This window comes from Apiospora marii (genome assembly GCF_038362585.1).
Source record: "Apiospora marii strain CBS 49790 chromosome Unknown utg000002l_segment0_segment0, whole genome shotgun sequence".
Classification (NCBI taxonomy): Eukaryota; Fungi; Ascomycota; class Sordariomycetes; order Amphisphaeriales; family Apiosporaceae; genus Apiospora; species Apiospora marii.
In genome coordinates this window covers 470768-489820 of record NW_027117373.1, presented here as the reverse complement: position 1 = coordinate 489820, position 19053 = coordinate 470768, and the positions used below count along the sequence as shown (strand labels likewise).

Sequence of the window (19053 nt, the reverse complement as noted above, 5' to 3'; positions counted from 1 at the left end):
GTCACTCGGCGGCAGTATCAGCGGTATTTACTACTTGTTCAACGATATGGGCTGCGTTTCAATTCAATGACCCACGACTGTAGGCAAATCAGAACAAAGCATATTGTCCCAGTTTGAAGATACGAGTAGGATAGGTAAGCTTATATACTCATCAAAGCTGTCTTGTGAATGTTTCCGCAAGCGCTTCCACACAATCCATCCATTCATCCTTCGGTCTCATCTCAGCGTCCTTCACCGGCTTCTCGAACCGCTCCCACACTCTGATATACTTGTCCTTGGTCGTCCCGATCTGCAGAAAGGCTTCCTTCATCCGCTCGTGGTTCTTCAGAGCTTGGTATCCAGCCAGGTTGCTCAGTGACTGCTGCGCTGATGTTGTCATCGCCGTCGTCCGTCCCCCACCCGCCGCCCCCTTCTTCTGCCGCGCCACCGCCGCGAGCTGCACACAGTACAGCACGAGAGCAGCGAGCCCTGACGCCAGTGCCGTGGCCACCGACGAGCCCGTCTTGGGTGTGTACTTCGTCACGCCCGGGTCATCCTGTCTCTCCCGTACAACTTCATGCCCGGGGAAGATAAAGTCGACGAGAGTCTCGCCCAGCCATTTCGTTGCCGTCCCCGCCGGCTCGGCGGCGCCGATCATGAATATGTTCTTAGTGCTTGCGGTGGCGGCCGGGTAGGTGCGGTCACGCTGGGCGCCCCCGTCGGCCGCGGCGCAGAACATGAGGATGTTGTCCTCGGCCGCCCTGGCGATTGCCTTTTCCAACATTTCGACTTCCGTCTTGTTCGTCTCGGTCTTCTCGATGGTCCAGGACATCGAGATGATGTGGACTTTCTTTTCTCTGGCGTCTCGCACGGCCTAGTGGAGTGTCAGCTCCTTTTCTCTTTCCCGTTCTTTTATCGTTGTCATAATACCTACCTTCTCGGCGCTCGCAGCCGTGAAATACCGTTTACCCTGCTCGACAGAGTACTCGTCCAGCCGCAAGGCGTAGATCTCTACGTTGGGGCAGATTTTGCGGATGAACCCTGCCATTGCAGTCCCATGCCCCTCGCTGGAGACATAGTAGGGATTGACAAGCGTCTGCTCCTCGTCTCTGTACGAGAAGCTCCTCCCGCCCATGACCTTTGAGTCGATCGTCGAATCGAAGCTGTTCACCCCGTCGTCGATCACTGCGATCCTGATGGGCTCCTTCATGGTGATTTGGGTAGCCGTTCTTGCTTCTGCAATTTGCAAGAACTCGGCGAAGTTTTCCATAATCTCCACCCATTTGTGTCGTTCGTATTCGTCCTTGACTGTGTACGTGGGGCTATTCGCTTTCTTGGGATTGTCGTCTTTCAGTTTGGACTCTACCACTCGGATATTGGTCCCCGTTTGCATGCGCTGCTTGAATTCCGCGACGTTTCTCTGCGTTCGGGCTTTTGTTTCTGAGCCCTACATCCGATGACTCACTTGGTTAGCAAAGCCTGTCGCGGGTCGGAAGCAAGCCAAGAGCACTCGCCTGTTGTGTGTGAAGATGCACCTCCTCAAGGTGTTTCAGTTTGCGAAGACCTTCTGGTTCGCTCCAGGCGCGCAACACCGCATTCATGCCGCTCCAGTACATGTGCACGACTCTGGCATCTGGCGCCGCCCTCTGGATGACGTCGGGGGAGAGATCCAACTTCTTCCAATCCCACGTCTCCAGCCCCTTCACAGACTCCAGGCAAGATTCGATGGCGTCGTCCTGGTGGGACGGCTCTTTCAGGTCGTCCACGATGATTTTGAAGATGGTATCCACCTTCTTGTCTCTGGTGAGCCACCGGAATATGTTGATCAAGTCCGTGCGACCAGTTCCGTCGGGTCTGGCCGGACGTTGTCCAGCCTCCCGTTTTGATGCTACCACAGCCTGCTCCACTCTCAGCTGTGGTATGGCAATGTACTGCAGGACGTCTTCGAAAGCCTGATGATGCAATCCCTGAGTGATTTGGCTCAAGGAGATTGAGTCGACGGTCTGGTTCAGATTGCTCAGGTCGAAGTTTATCTGCTTCTCTGCGTGGCTATCAGCGATACACCGCAAGCAAATCAGAGCATGCCACCTTCCTACCTTGTTGGCTGCCGTATAGCAGCTGCATCGCCTGATCGTGGTTGCGCGTTCGCAAGATGTACTTTTTGAGATACTGCTTGATTGCTGATACACTGATGTCGGTTGGTTGGATCTTAGCTGTTCCCGCTTTTCTCGACGCAGTCCTTTTCTTTTCGTCCCCGTTGACCGATGGCGGCGCAATAGGACTCGAAGGCATCTCGATGGTGGCGGAACGCGCAAGAAAGGCCCGACCAGGTTCCGGGGCATCCTTGTATTTCCCAGACGGCTTCTCTACCAGGCTACTCTGGACAGGCTTCATCTGAGCGCGATTCCGGCTCTCCTCCATGCTTGGTTGGGGCTTCTCTCCCGCCGCGAAGTCGGCTTTCTGGTCTGTCTTGGCGTACAGCTTGCCCATCCCCTTTGATTTCGGCCCCGTCTCTTCTGCCCTCCGCGGTCTTTCTGGGACAGCCTCGGTCCGGCGCTTCTCTGCGGCCTCCTCGCAGGTGTGGACATGGTAGCGATAGGGCGAGCCCAGCCTGCTCGTCTTGTCTGCTGCAATGGCTCTGTCGCATTTAGCAACAAGCTCCTGGACGATTTTGAGTTGCGCGTCGTCGCATAGATTGTGAGCCACGGCCAAGTGGAGAGGCGTGAGACCCTTTTCGTTGACGGCGCATAGAGTGTCCTCTTTACTCTTGTCGATGAGCATGGACAACACAACGTCATCCCTGGTCGACGACCGCTTCTCCAGAGCCAGATGCAGACAGTTGGCAGACTTGAAGGTCTGTGTTGCCAGGACCCTATTGATTTCGTCATGGGCGGAGCACATGCATCGCACCAATCGGCGGTTGCGATAGGAGATGGCCTTGTGGAGCGGCGTGTTTCCGTTGTCATCCTTCCTCGCCAGTAGATCTCCCGGCAGTTTGATGAGAGCCGTGATGAACTTAGTCAGCTTCTTGACAGGTGGTAAAGCGTCCTTGTCGGACTCCTCGGCGAGAAGGTGCAGCAAGTTCTGCTTCTGTGGCTCCGGGCTCTTGTCGGTATACGCTTTATTGTCACTCATGAACTTCTTGACATCGTCGTCCTTGGTTAGGTCCAAATCGTAATAAACAGCTTTTTCAGGGCCGTTTTTCTTCAGTTCGTCAATGATGTTGGTCAGGTCTTTGCGTGTGACGGGTGTTGATATCTCGTGCTCCCCTTCATCCTCCAGCTCGTCATCCTCTTCTTCCTCCTCAGTTGAGGAATCATTTGCGTCGTCGGGCAAGTCGTCCCTGTGGTATTCTCGCAGGTCATCGCCGTGAGAGTTGGCTGCCACTGGGGAAATGCTTTCCGGCGACATGATTGAAGCTCACTGCCTCAGTCGTATCACATTCGTTGGAGGGTGGTAGGCGAATTGATGAAGGTTTGTAGTGGGGCTTGAGAGGCTAGGCCTATGCTCAATGCAATTATGTGACCAAGGGGCTTGCAGTTCATGCGAAGGCTGGCTCAACTACCAAAGACTGCGGTGGGATGGTGCTAAATGCTGACATGCAGAGGTTCTACCAATCACGGGGTCACTTTCAATTGCCGCCCCCAAAAGCAAGCTGGTGGTGGCTGACCTGAGCTTTGATGGCCAATGATGTGCCATTTTTAAAATTGGCTGACAGAATTTATACAGTGTCAATCAGAAAGTCAGGGGCGAGCGATTGAAGGACTCACCCGTACCTTTGCCCATTACCAACTTACCACCATTATTCCACTGCTTGCTGAGTCATTACGATATTATCTTAATAAATAAAGAGAACTACAGATAGTATGATGAGCCATTTCGGACCTTTCGCCAACGATGCCTAGTTCGTTGAGTGTACCCACAAACGAGCCATGACTTCGGATCTTGACGCTTACGACTTCGAAGTCGGCTTGGTCGAGGCAGGAGAGGAGGGCAATTCGTTTCGCACGCAAAATGACCCCTCAGCACCCCTGCAGCGAAGTAACATTTTCGAGCGAAAAGGCGCCATAGACATTCGCTGCACCGCTCGAGACGTTGTTCACGGCTACCTGGAGCATGGAATTGGACCTGCGACACTCATCGTGCATGACTTTCAATTCGATCCGCGGAAGGTCGCCAGGCGTATCACCTCCGTGGACATTGAATTCTTTTACTACTCAACAGACGGCGGCGCTCCTCCAGAAGTGCTCAATGTTGCCCCGAATGGCCGCATGACGCTGGTCGAAACGACCCAAACAGAAACTAAGACCAGCTCTACAGATCTCTCTGCCGGCGCCGAAAGTAAGCATTCCCTCTTTACAGTATCTTTTTTCTTCTCTCTTATTATGTTTGTAAAGCGTTTATACCCCCTTCTTCCGGTATTTATTCGTGTTTTCTCAGTTTCTTAGGAAAAAAAATACCAATCTCCGATTCGAAAATTGTATATTTTGATTCTTTTTCAACAGAAAATAACATTGACGAGAGTTGGTAGCCTTTGGAGCCCAAGTTGGTGGCAGTCGCAAGTGGGAGAAGACCATCAACTGTGAAACAACTGATGCGACCAGGATCATTGGCTCCATGGACCTCAAAAAGCGCAACTATGGCAAGCCCAACACGGCGTCCTGGACCCTGCTGGAAAACACGTCGGCAGAAACGGGGGTGCCAGCACACCTACGCGTAGCGATTCTCTTAAAGCGCTACGATGAGACGGAATTCCAGTGTCAATACCAGATCAAGTCGCGTGTTGACTTGGTCAGCAAGATCGGGGCCCTATTTCGGTCAATTCCGAAAGATGATCCGATCCTGTACGATCCGGCCCTCCCGCCAACAAACGCGATGTACGATGTGCAGAACCTGGGAGCAGTCCAGCTCCAGGACCTCGCGGTGGTGGAGTTCACTAATACCTAGGTAGTCAAGATGAGGCGGGGAGACTACCCCCATCTGCCATCTCATCATTGCTTGAATTGGATGCGCCTGGTTGTAATCAACGCAAGCCAGTATCGTTCATTCGGAAATGCCTATTATAGTTCCTATTTATTTATTCCAGTGTCGTAATGACTGAGCAAAAAGTGGAATACTAGATGATTTCCAATGCGCAATCATTCAGAGGAAAATAACGGGAATTGTGGTGTTCACAGTGCGGGAGTTGCTGACAGGCGTACTTGACGAGAAGCTGAGTCTTACGGCGCTGCAACCCAGCTTTCTTGGAACCCCGCACCACCCCTGTTCCATGATCCCCAGCCTGCCTTTGGAGCACGGCTTGAACGTACCTGGAGAAAGGTCTGCAGGTGCCAACTGTGCTCACGGAATGCGCCTCTACGTGAAATCCCAGACAATTTTTACAGGCCGACAAAATGGCCGACTCACCGAAAACTGCTTCAATAGACTCATTAAAGGCGGCCCAGGACCATGTCGACAACACTGGAACCGCCGTAGCGCCAAGTGAAGATGAGGATTCCGAAGACATCGAGTCGGAATACGAAGCCAAACGCGAGGCCTCCGTGGCGGAAGAGTATCGCGAGTACGTCTCCGGTGATAAACCACCGGAGTACGGCGCCGAGGGACTCGTGACCCTTCGGCATCCTTCCGATGAGCCTGCAGCAGACGCTACATCGCAATATGAGTAAGAGCTCTCGAATGTTACGAGGATGCGGATTCAGTATCCGGCTAACCCCGGGCTAGTATTGTGGTTGTCCATGGGCTGATGGGCGCGAGACGGCCACCATGGAAAAATCCTGGGTCGGGCAACTCTGCCTGGATCGATACGCAAAGCTCTTTTGCACGCCATCATCTGATGTCCTTTGGCTACGACGCGTCCATGCTGGCAGCGGGTCGCAATGCAAGGTTCAAGATTCACGAAATAGCTCTTGGGCTACTGCGCGAGCTCTCGAAGGAGAGGAGCACAAGGGACAAGGTGGGGGCTTGACACCTTTCAATATACACCAGCAGCATCATGACTGACTTGACCTAGGTCCGACCGATCATCTTTGTTGCCCATGATATCGGGTGCATTATAGTAAAGGAGGTTCGTTAACATCACACACCCATATGCAGCAATAGTGACTATGATCTTTGCTAAGTATTGTATTGCAGGCACTAGTCCGTGCTGGTCTCGATCCTAAGTCATTTGGGGGTATTTTCGACTTCACCCGTGTCCTGGTAAGCTTCAGATATGTGGCCCGTTCTAACTACTAACCGCGAGCTGACTTATACACAGCTATTCTATGGCTGTCCCCATCGTGCTAGGGGCCTTTTGGACATGCAACAACGGCTTTCGCAATTTATCTACAAGTCCAATGCCACAGCACAACTACCGCCAGGGACTACTGGCTCAATTCCGCATCTGGCCGAGGCGGTTCAAGACGTCAACAACCTCTTCTTTGAGTCCAAACATTACTATCATTGTGCCATCGTGAGTGTCTACTGGGGAGACGAGGTTGATGGCATAGATCATGTAAGCTGCATCTGCTATTTATCGAGATAACGATGAGTTCTACAACCCGTTACTGACAGGGATAGGGCTTTGATATCTACTGTGGCACCATGGGTGTACCTTTTGAATCCGCAATCGAATATAAGCCTGACAGCGATGAGGCAGCCGAGAAGGTTGGCTTGATAATGAAGCGAGTAGACTTCCGTATGTGGCGAAAGGACCGGAACCTTGGAGTGGAACATTAACTGACGCAACGACAGGAATTGAAAACGTGATACCAGGCCTAGTCTCATCCGGGCCCCGCGTGGGCGATGTCCGGGCTTTGCTGGCGGCCGCTCCATCCCTGGTACCAATGGCAACTAGTCCTGGGCCGACGCACCCGTTCGCCCGGATCAGCGAGAACGAAGCGTACACGTCATGGCTCGAGCAGAGGAAGCCAAAGCTGCTGTATTTGACTGGGTGCGGCGGCGACGATGCCAGGGCCGCCTCCGAATACGTCTTCTACGACCTAAGTAGACGGCATCACAGCAACTTTAACCAACTGGTGCTGTACTTCACGTTCGACCGCCACGATGCCAGGCGCAACAACATCCAGCACATGCTTACGACATTCATCGCTCAGATCATCGGCCACTTCCGCACCCACTACATTGTTGCCAGCGCCCAGTTTGATCAGCTCCGGCTCCAGCGCAGTTGGAGTCACGAGGACCTGCTCATCTGGTTCGACCTCCTTCGGCTGTACGCCTGGATCGACGGCATATCGTGCGTGATCAACCATCTGGATGAGTGCGATTCGGTATCCAGCAAAGCGTTCCTCGATTTCTTTGCCCATAAGTCCACGATACAGGAACATCCATGGAAGCTTTTTATCACGTGCCGTGAGGACGGATTAACCCTTAGGCGGATGTCCGAAAAGGAGTGGCCGGCGGAAGATGTTGTCGAACTTGAGCTGACAGAACGCGGTGATTCCGACTCCGTTGATGATTTAGTGCACGAACATCCGGAGCTCTGGCCTTACAGAGGATTGCTCCATCACGAAGTTGCGAGCATGGCTGAGGTAGAGCCGGGCGTTCGTCGGATGGTAATCGATTACATGACAGAAAGCGGGTCTTGGTCAGAGTCTCGGACAATTTACCATACCTTCGGGCCTACTCAAGGCTTGTCACTGAAAAACGGCATCCAAACTATCCTGAGCCACATACCACGTCTAGAAATGGCCCTGTTCATGCTATCCTGGATCCTCCACAGTCCACGGCCGCCTTCTGCGTCAGAGATGCGTGAGGCTATCCTCTATGACGATCTATCAGGGTTATTCGAAACCGCTATTGTGTATTCCCAAGAGACCGCATCCGTGGAGAAAGTTTTGGAAGGGCTCGCTGGCATCGTTTCGCGAGAGGGAAACGACCTGATCATGGCACAACGCGAAATACGAGACCTCTTGATGTCCCACCCCTGGACGACACGGGCCTTGGTGTGATTTGCGAAAAGATCAGGGATAAGCCCCACGAGGTTCTTGGCAAGATTTGCGTCGCATATCTAAGCAGCGAGAGCACAAAAAGGAAGTTAGAAGACTTTTACGACGCTACTGAACACGAAGGAACGCACATGGTGATGTTTCCGGAGCGTAGCAGCCTGCTCAACTATGCCGTCGAGTTCTGCCTCTACCACGTCTCACAAGCCGCTAAGCATGACAGCTTTGACATCAAAGCCTGCTTGGGCCCTTTGATGAAATCCAAGAATGCAAAATCCCTTTTGGCTGCAACCTGGGCTCTGGCAAACCCATACACTCGGAGTCATCAACCACATACGAACATATACACGGCTCTAGTCGGAGCAGGCCTTTGCCATGTGTGTGAAATTTTCAGGCACATTGATGATGAGGATAAATCAAAGGCCATGGTAGAGGCATTCCTTCACGGCCATTCGGAAATCGCTGCAAAGCTGTTGGTCGGGTCCGACCACACCGCCGCATCACTCGAACAAGGCCTCGTCGCTGCAGGGGCTTACGGTGACGAGTCCAGCTGGCTTTTCCTCATCAAGCACATCAAAGCTCATTATCCCGAGTACCCTTGGCATCAACAAGGCCAACACGTGGCTCGGGCGTCTTGGCTTGGACTCGGTGGTGCGCTGGATGCCCTGATCGGCTGCGGCTGCCCGTTAGAAGAGCCTGACCCCATCAATCCGCTCCGTTTGGCAATCCGGGCCAACAAGTTGAAAGCTGTCAAGATACTGCTGGAGCACAAAGCGGACCCGAACCTTCCCCACAAGCAGAAGGAATCGCCGTTGCACCTGGCTGCCAAGTCGGCCGACCCCAAGATTGTTGAGCTCCTCGTTCGTGCGGGTGCTAACCTCGAAAGCCGGGACGACCTATTGTGCACCCCGGTGTACAAATCGGGTCGGTGGGGCAACTACGGGACAGCCAAGTTCCTTATTAATGAGGGGGTGGATCTGGATATCACCTCTAGCGATGTCCCCGAAAATCCAGGGTGGTCCCCCTTGACGGCCGCCTTATCGGAAAGACATTTGGACTGTGCCCGCGCACTACTGGAAGGCGGCGCGGACCCCAACATCATGGGGCCCGGTGGTCCCGCCATCATCTACGCGGTCGGCACCCGATCCCTGGACATTTGCAAGCTGCTCGTCGAAAAGGGGGCCGACGTCAGCGGTGGCCCGAGCTACAAATCGTGGAGCCCCCTGACGATGGTTCTGGTGAATAAGGGGTACAAACGACGGCTCGAGATGGTCAAGCTGCTCATCCAGCTCGGCGCCAGCGTCAACTCGTCTGAACCCTCCCGGAGATCCCCGCTGCTCGAGGTCTTCTTCATCGACGACCCCGACCGGCTCGCCATCATGGAGCTCCTCCTGGAGCACGGCGCCAACATTAACCACGAGGACGACAATGGGTTCAGTCCGGCGCACATGGCCGTGTCGCAGTCGGATATGGCAATGACTCGGCGCTTATTGAAAGAAGAGGGCCTGGAACTCAACTGTCCCCGGGCTAATCGATGGACTCCGCTCAAACTGGCCATTGCGCACGCGGGTATCGACGTTGTCACACTCCTTTTGGATAAGGGGGCAGATCCGAACCTGCACCACGCGAACGAAGAGTCGCCCATGATGGCCGCCGTGCGCGACAACAAGGTGGACGTGGCCCGGTTGCTGATTGAGCGTGGGGCGAGCATTAATACAGCGGGTCAGGAATTGGACGATGCCGTGTGGTATCCCTTGGAGTGGGCGGCACGGTACGGCCAGCAGGAGATGATCCGACTGCTCGGCGACAACGGCGCGGACATGGCTTGTCGCTGGGCCGACGGACGAACCCTCGTCCACAAGGCCATCGAGTGGCCCGGCCTCGCCACCGTCCTCGAGTTCCGACCAGACGTCAATGCTCTCGACAAGCTGGGGAGACCGCCGCTGCACGAGATCGATATCAACACGCCTCTGGACAACATCAAGCTGTTGCTCCGAGCAGGGGCCGATTTGAACATGACGGACGCGCAAAACATCACGCCCCTCCTGGAAGCCCTCCGCAGCGGGAATACGGACGCGGCTGAGTACTTGCTGACCCTGAAACCGGACGTGAATATAGCCACCCTGAAATTCGGATCGCCCCTCCACGTCGCCTGCAAACTCGGCTCGCTCAAATTCGTCAAAGCCCTGGTCGACCTGCATGCAGACGTCAACTCGACGGTCTCCAACTACACCGGCACCCCGCTTCTGTCTACCTTCTCCTACGGCCACTGGTATACGGCGCGGGAGGAGAACGAATGCAACTCCATTGTGGACCTGCTCGTCGAGCATGGCGCGGACGTGGCGGCGACACGCGGGTCGCTTGGAACGGTGGTCGGACAGGCCGCGTTTCTGGGGACCACGGAGATGGTACACCTGGCGATCGCCAAGGGTGGTCGGGCAGGGACCCCGGATACTATGGGCCGCCTACCGCTGCACCTTGCCTCCCTGCGCGGCGAGTTGGAACGCGTCGAAATTCTTCTCGATGCGGGCGAAGACGTTACGGCGATGGATAAGACAGGGCGAACGGCTCTACATTGGGCCGCTCAGGGCGGCAATCTGAACGTCTTGGGTCTGATACTTACAAAGGTCGGTCCCACGGGTATCGATCAACAGGATGGAGCCGGGTGGACTCCATTGTGCTGGGCGGCACGTGGCTGCGGCAACAGTTTCCTTGGTAATTCGGTGGACGAGCCCACGCAGATCGAGGTCCTGAAGAGGCTCGTCGAAAAGGGGGCAGACGCGCAGCACAGGTCGGCCCTACCGGGAAAGGCATGGACGCCGCTCGACATCGCGACCTACCATGACCGTGACAAGGGTGCTATTGATTTCTTGGCTTCTGCTGCACATGGTCTCGGGGATGAAAAGGGGACGACACCATTGGTTCCTGCGAATCACCGGATTACATCACACAACGCTTGGTGCGACTGTTGTTTCAGCGTAAGTCATACCTACCAACTAGATTGTTTCTTTTTCCAACATAACTCAGGCACACAAGGCTCACATCATTACAGCATCTCGCCGGTTTGCGTTATCGATGCCTGGGGTGCCTGCCCCTGGATTTCGATTTCTGCTACAAGTGCTATGCCCATCGAAGCGCCCTGCACGATTCCGATCACGCCTTCGAGGAAATCGGCCCCGAGTTCACCGAGGAATCACCACCGGAGGGCTCGAGGGCCGGTTCGGAGCGTCTGGCGAGCGAGGCTGTCGAGGAGTCATCTACGGAGTCCAGCAGTGATTCTGACTCTGACGATGAGAGTGACTCTGGAGAGCGGTCCGCGGCGGAGGATCGATAACATATATTACGACAATGGTACATAGTCATCAGCTTCAGAAGGATATTAGTTACGATTTGCATGTTGATACATATGTATATAACGCAGATTGGTAAACAAGAGGTCCCAACCCCCGCGATGGGGCAACAAGCCGAGGGAAATAAGGTCAATGGTATCTGTATTCCGTTTCAAAGGTTAGCCTGTCAAATAAGGGCATCCCTACCGTTTCCCCGTCAAGCCTGCCACCTATCGCTGCGTACATTCATACATATTGGCTCCCATCCTGTGCCCACGGACTCTCAGTTGGCCGACGGAAAGTGGAGATAGATATATATAGGGACCAATACGAAGAGGACGAAATAGATTATTCCCTGTCTCCGAAGTTCGAGGATCTGTTTCCAACGCTCGAGAGTTTCAATCGCATCCAACAATGTCCTCTGCTCATGACGGTGGTTGCGTATTTGCGCTTTCGCGCGACGCAAGTCGTGCCAACGCGCTATCGCAAGCTTTCTCAGTTTCAGGGAAGCCATTGTTGTTGTTTGGTTCTTCGCCTGTCCTTCCGGCTTCTTGTGTCGTTTTGCGAGGCGGGAGTTGTGAGATCCCGCGGTGATGTTAGAGGCGGTACCCTGGTTGTTCGTCAGGCCGAAGGCTGTGGTTTTCGACGTTTTCTTTTTCCGGTTCCGGCTTTGTTGCAGGGAGGGAAACTGGCATCGGCCAATACCAGGCGTTGGCACGTCTAACTTCCCGTAGCCGGCCACAGCAGAGGCGGGTAGCGTACGAGCCAGCGGCTTGACGGGAATGCGTGATCTCAAGGCTTGCGTTGTCAACATAGTCAATCAACTTCGATGGGGTGTAATATGGTGGAATGGATGTAACAGATTTGATGGGAGGCTAGTGAAAGACAATTGCATCTAGGGAGGGCGTTGCAACTAGTGCTTGGGACCCAAATCTGGATGAGAAATTCTCGCTGGCAAGCCATTCACGTGAGCTGCCCAACGTGGTGCTTTGGCGTAGTTACAACTAGCTGCAAACACCATGGACGTGCCCGTGAGGCGTGTTTGGGAACGTTGATCCGAAGGTTGACAATATCAACATGGCAGCTCCAATCATGTTTTTTTTTTTTTATGGAAAGTGCCACGAATGGATTGTATATCGCGTCTCCAGGAAAGTAAAGCAAAGAAAATGGAATCCATGGCGTGTTTCATGAGACACCGGGCCAACTACTACCCGTGCTTACAAACTACACATCGTGGCGCTTCAGCGGGGTCATCCTATATGTCTTGACTACGCTTTTTGGGCGCGGGCTGGAGTTCTGCTCTCTGGGACAGACAACCTACAGCTTGAATACCCAGGCATAAAGTTGGCGATCTTGTGTTTGAAAATCATGTTGTGGTTGAAGTCGGTGTAGCCTCCAGGCAGTGTGTGTTAGCGAATGTGGACAATGTTGTCAGCGAGTGGTTACTCCCCCTGTAGTAGCCCACTAACAGCAACAACCCCTCGCTCTGAAGCCAGTCACGTGAGCCGCACGCTGTGCACTTTGGCTGAATTACGATTCTATCTAGGTACCTGACAGAACCAACCACAACACTTGCTGCACTACGATGCATCACCTTCAGTCCTTGTGAGGCGTGCCTCGGGATGACGCACTTTCCAAAGTGCGACGCATCGCCCCAACAGTGACATCGTTACTGATCGCACATTCTGGTCTCGATACCGCCATCGCACAATGTCGGCACCAGTACTCCGTCGTAGCTACATCCGGCTTGGCCCATTCACCAGGCCCCAGCGCCGCCCCGGTCTTCAACGCCAACATCAGCCGGCAACGACCACATACCGGCTCGCCAGCAAGGTCGCCCTTCCCGAGCCCTACGAAACGATGACGCTCCCAGATGGCCGCACGTTATCGTGGGCGGAGACCGGCGACCCCTATGGCGATCCTCTTTTTTATTTTCATGGGATGCCCGGCTCGCGCCTTGAGGCATTTGACTTCGAAGGCGTGGCGCGTCGCCTCGGGATCCGCTTCATCGCTCCCGACCGACCTGGGTTCGGTCGCTCCACTTTCTATTCTGACCGGGTCGTCACCGACTGGCCGCACGACGTGCAGAACCTGGCCCACCACCTCGGGATCGACCGTTATGCCGTTCTCGGCTGCTCCGGGGGAGGGCCGTACGCCCTCGCGTGCGCCCGCGTTATCCCCGCCACGACCCTGACCGGTTTCGGTCTGGTGAGCAGCGCCGGCCCTGCGAGGCCAGCCCGAAGCGCTGGAGGGTGCCTTTTAATCCGTTCGACCCCGTCGAGACACCCTTTCCGTCCCTGTCGGCGTGGATCTACGAACAGAAGGTAGGGTTCCTCGTCCGCGACACCTTCAACGCGGCGGGCAGGAAGTATTGGGACGAAATGATGGCCCGGGAGGCCAAGCAGTATCTCCGCCCCGGCGAGGTGGTGCCTGAACTCCCGCCCGAGAAGAAGACGCCCGAGGCCATCGCCGCGCGGCGGGAGTGGGAGATGCGTTTACTCGTCGAGCCCATTGCTGAGGGCGCCCGCGGCCTGCTCCGCGAGGCCTACCTGCTGAAGACCCCGTGGGGTTTCCGGCTCGAAGACGTCAAGTACGAACCCAAGGTCCGGATCTTCCACGGGGCCAAGGATGAAAACGTGCCCATTAGCATGATAAATTACATGCGCGAACGGCTGCCCCATTACCTTATGAAAGTTAGGGCAAATGATAACCATTACTCAATATGGGATTATAGAGACGACATGCTTACTAGGATAATGAAATGTCTATGAGAGCAGTGGATCGCAAAACCGACATTCCCAGTCTTCGCTCTTACTGCCTATGAGCTAGTCCACATTCCGCTACGTGGCCGTCCCAAAGTGACGAATAAGCCGTGAGTATCGATGACCATGACCGCCCCCAGCCGGTGTGATATTTCGTGGAATCTAGTCCATGAAATGTACCATGCAGCCAAGACCTTGATGTACCAACCGCATGGGTCGCTACGGATTGTGCATCGCAAAGCACCATTTGCCCCGATATCATAGCCGATTCAAATTCGTTGACATCGTTCTTCATGACCATAAGCATTAACATATAAATTACTTCACCCAGATCTTTGCGCCCCTTTCCATGTCCGTTTACGTCAATGAGTGCAGTGCTTTCCTGTTTGCCCTATTTATGCGCCAAAACCCAAATCCAAATCCAAAACGTAAGTTTGGGACTGTACTCAGCATTGGGCTGGTATATATGACCGGTCCGCGCCCAGGTTCTGCATGCCGTACCGGTGCGTGACCTGGGTGGACCAGACCTCCATCCCAACGATCCAAGAAATGCACCCGTCCCGCAGCACGCGCAAGTGCGCCCTGTCCGTCTCCTGATCCAGCACGGGCAGGTTCTCGCAGAGCCGCACAAACTCGCGCACGAGCCCTGCCGTCTCGCCGCCGAGGCTGTCCATGGCCGCCTGCACGCCGCACCCGCGCTCCTCCATGAGCACGCGCACGCCGTTGTGCCCGTCCTCGCCCTTGGCCTGCTCCTTGTCGAAGCTGTACATGTCGTTCTGGTGGATGAGGATGAGCACCGTCAGGCCCATCAGCGACTTCACCACGGGCAGATCGAGAAACCCGTCCCGCAGCTCGCAGCCGATCAGCACCATGGCCATGCCCGGCAGCACGCCGATGGTCTTGGTCCGCAGGGCGAGGTAGTCGGCCCGCGAGAGGATCGGCTGCGTCCGGGCGGCGGCCTCGTCGGCGACGCCGTCCATGTAGTCGATGAAGGTATCGACGTAGAACTTCCAGGAGGCGGCGGTGCCCGCGTCCCGGTACCGGGTAGTGATGTCGGCGGCCATGCGGGTGCCGACCCACGTGTTGTCGGGTGATAAGGAGGCGAGGGACCCGGGGCGTTGGAGAGCGTGGGTCATGGCTTCCGCCCTCTCCCGCACCGCGGCTTCGTCGTCGTGGTCCGTCACCTCGTCGATGACGAAGAAGTGGAGCATTATAATTGCCATCAGCAGGCAGTGGTCTCGCGCCTGGTGCCCGTAGATGAGGCAGGCGATGTCGGGGAAGCGGCCTTGGATGATTTTGTCGACGGATTTGCCATCAATTCCCTCATAGTTGCGTAGCCACTGCTCGGACTCGGCTTTGATGCTGTCCGAGTCGACGTGGTGTCTCGCCTCCCAGGGCCAGCCCCTATCTGACGGCCACGAGGCCATGAAATCGGGGATCGTGATTCGGTTGTCCGTAGAAGGCATCTTGAAGGGGTGTTTCTCAATATGCCCAACGTGATGAAAATTGTGATAAATGCTGGAGATTTTTAGGTTCGGCCGTAATAGAGGGCGGGGAAGTGAGGCTGAGAGGCATCGTGATCCGTCCAGCAAGGGGTGCCCCCGATTAGTATTTATATACACGGATATACATACTCCACGAGCTGAGCTCCAGCGACCGGATGGCGCCGGTTAGCTATTTACATCTCGAGGTGTCCTCGGCATGACGTAGATGATCGTGACATAAACCCATCTGTTCTTTACACCGAAATAAATGGATACCATGTCATCTACCTGTTAAGACGTTGTCATACTACCAACCGGTCGGACCGGCGTCGGGATTCGTATCTTCAGCCCTACGGTATAAGCCCCCCATGCCCCTGCCTCGTGGCCGCAGGGGATCCATACCAGGTTGCGCGGGTTTTGCAACTCAGTGACACGATCTGAATCAACAGGCAGACGGGTAGGGCTGTCCAGATGCAGATCCCGGATGAGATTCTGGACCCCGTGACCAAGATGCGGTGTGGGTCATGGGACGACTGCTCCCGTCGACCAAGAATCACGTCAGCCTGGTGGGAGGCGTGGTAGTTCAGCCTCATAGATGTCTGTGATATAGGTCGCCAATCCTTCGTAAATGTCGTAGCCTGCGCCTATTTTCCTCGACGGTGACAGCCGGCTCATCCCGTTCTGAGACATCGGTTGTGTCTCTCACCGCCGTGGCACTGTGTAACCTTTGATCGCGGACTATACACGTGATCGTGATACGCCGTACAAGATGATCCGCTATGTCTCAGTCACTCGTACCGCGTGGTCGGTCTTTGCTCGGTTCGGCCTTCGATCTTCTCGGAGCTCGTATAACTCTTCGTGCTCCGGCCATGTCACGATCGGATACTGCGGGATCCCCCGGTCGGGTTTTGCTAGCTATGTGGATGTGTAACCGTAATAGACTGCCAAGTACGTGGTTACCCCGGATCTGGTTTTCGTCCCCGCCACACGTGGAGTCGATTGACTATTATACCTTATCTAATACTAGTCAATAGGCTCGTAGCCATTGTCCAGTAACGTTACCTCACGAGCGTATGTTAGCGGCGCTACCTTTATTAGAATTTGGGCTAGTGTAGTAAGAGCCTCCAACCACAGAGCCTCCGTACGAGGTGGGGTCTGTGGGTAATAAGCCACTAGCAAGATCAGATGGACTGGCAAATTGTGGGCTCGCAAAATCGGAGTCATCATCGAATAAGGAAATGTGGCACTCGAATTAGACTCAAGCCTCCCCCCACGGCTTAGCGTATGAGGCTTGGTGGCAGGTATCTGACATACATCTTTTTTCCCTGAAAGGCAACAATTCCCGTTTGGGCACATCCTTCGAAAACGAAAGCCCCGAGTGAGACGAAGCCAACTAAGACCTCCCTGTGTAACTCCAGCGTACCACGTGTCAAATCATACATATCGAAAATCTGATGCTGCTATATCCCTCGCATACTATTTCCCTTTCTCCTGTCCCAGCCAAACCTGAGTAGATAGCCATCATCATCATCAACTCTACGATTTTGCCGCCGCCGCCGTCGTTCGCCTCTTGATGTGGACCTTGATGTCGCCCCCGTGCCCAATGATGCCCGAGCCGCTGTACGAGGAGACGTGGCCTGGCACCTTGTAGGACCTCGGCCCCGCGAGCGGCGCGATGTCAAAGTTTAGCAGGACCAGCGCCAGCGCGGAGAAGACCTCGCGCTTGGCGAAGACGCGACCGGGGCACATGGTCCGGCCGCCCCCAAAGGGGATCATCTTGGCGCCGGCGGCCCCCGGGCTGAATACGTAGGGCTTCTGGCTGACTTTGCGGTTGGTGTTGGTTGTTGAAGACGACTTCTCGTCGTCGGAGGAGGCCTCGCTGTGGTTGTCGCTGCTATATAGGTTTTGGTTGTGGTTGGTGGTGGCGGTGCTGGTGGCCTCGCCGGCCGGAACGAGGAACCGCTCGGCGTCGAACTCGTCGACGGGCGCGCCCCGGTAGGCGGTCGGGTCGTAGTGGTTGACGTAGGAGGGCGCCATGGCGATGGTGCCCTTCTTGATCAGCAGCGTGGTCTGGCTGTCCTCGGTGGGCAGGCGCATGTCCTGGTGCACGCCGCGCGTCACCAGCACGTCGACGTAGAAGCGGAGCACCTCCTGGAACATGCTCTGGAGCAGCGGCTGGCTGATGAGCGTGGGCAGGTCGAAGTCCAGCTCGCCCCCGCTCTCGGCCGCCACGTCGACGGCCTCTTGGATCTCCTGCAGGATCCGCGGCAGCACGTCGGGCTTGCGCGGGTCCAGGATGTGCATCAGCATCCAGCCCGTGGCGGGCACCGCGTTGGAGTTGAGCGCGAACATGAGGCCCAGCTCCATGCTGGCCCGGCCGCGGGGGCTCAGGCCGAGCCGCTGGAAGAACTGCTGCCGGGCGCGGACGAAGCGGCTGCCCCAGCGCGGCTCCCAGTCCCGATCGGGCACGTCCGGGTCGGGCGCCACCCCCTTGCCGCCGCCGCCTCCGCCCCGCATGTCGTCGTCGTTGGCCTCGACCCACGCCGTCAGGCCCTGGATGATGTTCTCCTGCGCCACGTGGGGCTTCGAGTTGACCCAGCGCGGGACGCCGAACAGGAGGCCCAGGAACAGGGGCTCGAAGTCCCAAAAGTCGCGCAGGATGTTGGGGTACTCGGCGAAGAGGCGCTCGCCGAAGAAGGCGGTGGCCGAGGCCTGGAACATGAGGCCCTGGAGCCACTCGTAGAGGTTGACGGCCTCGCCCATCTGGGTCGCCGGGGCGGAGAGGCGGCGGCTTTCCTCCGCGAGGCCCTGCTTCATAAAGCGGTCGAACTGGCACAGCAGGGCGTCGGCGGCCTTGGGGCGCAGTAGGTACTTGTTGGACAGCTCGTGCTCCAGGTGGCGGCACTCAAAGTACTTGGCGTAATCGGCGGGGCCAATCTTCAAGCCCTTGCACGCCATGTCCTTGATCATGGTGTCGCTGTTGGCCACATCCGGCTTGCTCCTCAATAGTGCCTGGACCGCCGTGGTCGAAAAGATGAGCCGGACCTCTCGGCCGGCCAGCTTCATGGACGCGCCGCCATGGCTTTTTGGGTACCACGAAAGCACCTTGGAAAAGAAGCGGCCCGGGACCGGCGTCAGGAAGCCAAAGACATGGCCGAGCCAGGGTATGCTGTGCGGCAGTATCGGGGGCTCCTTTTCGACGTCCTTATTCCGAATGGCGATCTGATAGAGCAGGTTGGTCTTCAGGAAGGTGAACAAACATAACGCGACGAAGCCCAGGGGCATTACAAGGAGGGCCTGGAAACCCATGTTCAAAGATGGATGAGTAGGCTATGAGAAGTTGCAGAGCTTGCCGTGCAGTCAGATGGAGGTGGAAGGAAGATTCAGAATTCAGGGCCGGGGCATGGCTGCGGGGCGTGGCAGGTTGACACCGCTACGTTTACATAGTATCTGCCACTGGCCTCGGTATCTGCGAGGCCTGCACTCCGCTCCGCGCGGCAGCTTGTATGCGATATGAGACAGGGGCACTGTTCAGTCGCGAACGAGACGGCCCTCC

General features: G+C 55.8%; 6 protein-coding genes across 6 annotated transcripts; 3 read left to right on the top strand and 3 right to left on the bottom strand.

Moving 5' to 3' along the window:
• Positions 1–151: 151 nt before the first annotated feature.
• Positions 152–3390, bottom strand: PG985_001858 (intracellular serine protease; the record flags this gene model as incomplete). The annotated part of the gene is made up of 4 exons (XM_066821627.1): positions 152–853; positions 914–1426; positions 1515–2020; positions 2076–3390. The coding sequence occupies 4 exons, from the start codon at positions 3388–3390 to the stop codon at positions 152–154; spliced, it is 3036 nt and encodes a 1011-aa protein (XP_066689059.1).
• A 521-nt stretch (positions 3391–3911) lies between these two features.
• PG985_001857 (uncharacterized protein) lies at positions 3912–4926 on the top strand (the record flags this gene model as incomplete). Its single annotated transcript, XM_066821626.1, has 2 exons — positions 3912–4320; positions 4511–4926. 2 exons carry the CDS (start codon positions 3912–3914, stop codon positions 4924–4926), a joined length of 825 nt encoding a protein of 274 aa, XP_066689058.1.
• Positions 4927–5372: 446 nt separating this feature from the next.
• Positions 5373–11256, top strand: PG985_001856 (uncharacterized protein; the record flags this gene model as incomplete). Its single annotated transcript, XM_066821625.1, is given in 9 exon segments — positions 5373–5641; positions 5701–5932; positions 5990–6043; positions 6112–6177; positions 6236–6472; positions 6538–6655; positions 6733–7922; positions 7940–10900; positions 10975–11256. 9 exon segments carry the CDS (start codon positions 5373–5375, stop codon positions 11254–11256), a joined length of 5409 nt encoding a protein of 1802 aa, XP_066689057.1.
• A 1705-nt stretch (positions 11257–12961) lies between these two features.
• PG985_001855 (uncharacterized protein) lies at positions 12962–14075 on the top strand (the record flags this gene model as incomplete). Its single annotated transcript, XM_066821624.1, has 3 exons — positions 12962–13517; positions 13580–13944; positions 14004–14075. The coding sequence occupies 3 exons, from the start codon at positions 12962–12964 to the stop codon at positions 14073–14075; spliced, it is 993 nt and encodes a 330-aa protein (XP_066689056.1).
• Positions 14076–14459: 384 nt separating this feature from the next.
• PG985_001854 (terpenoid synthase) lies at positions 14460–15479 on the bottom strand (the record flags this gene model as incomplete). The annotated part of the gene is made up of 1 exon (XM_066821623.1): positions 14460–15479. One exon carries the CDS (start codon positions 15477–15479, stop codon positions 14460–14462), a length of 1020 nt encoding a protein of 339 aa, XP_066689055.1.
• Positions 15480–17033: 1554 nt separating this feature from the next.
• Positions 17034–18806, bottom strand: PG985_001853 (uncharacterized protein; the record flags this gene model as incomplete). Its single annotated transcript, XM_066821622.1, has 1 exon — positions 17034–18806. The coding sequence occupies one exon, from the start codon at positions 18804–18806 to the stop codon at positions 17034–17036; it is 1773 nt and encodes a 590-aa protein (XP_066689054.1).
• Positions 18807–19053: the final 247 nt, after the last annotated feature.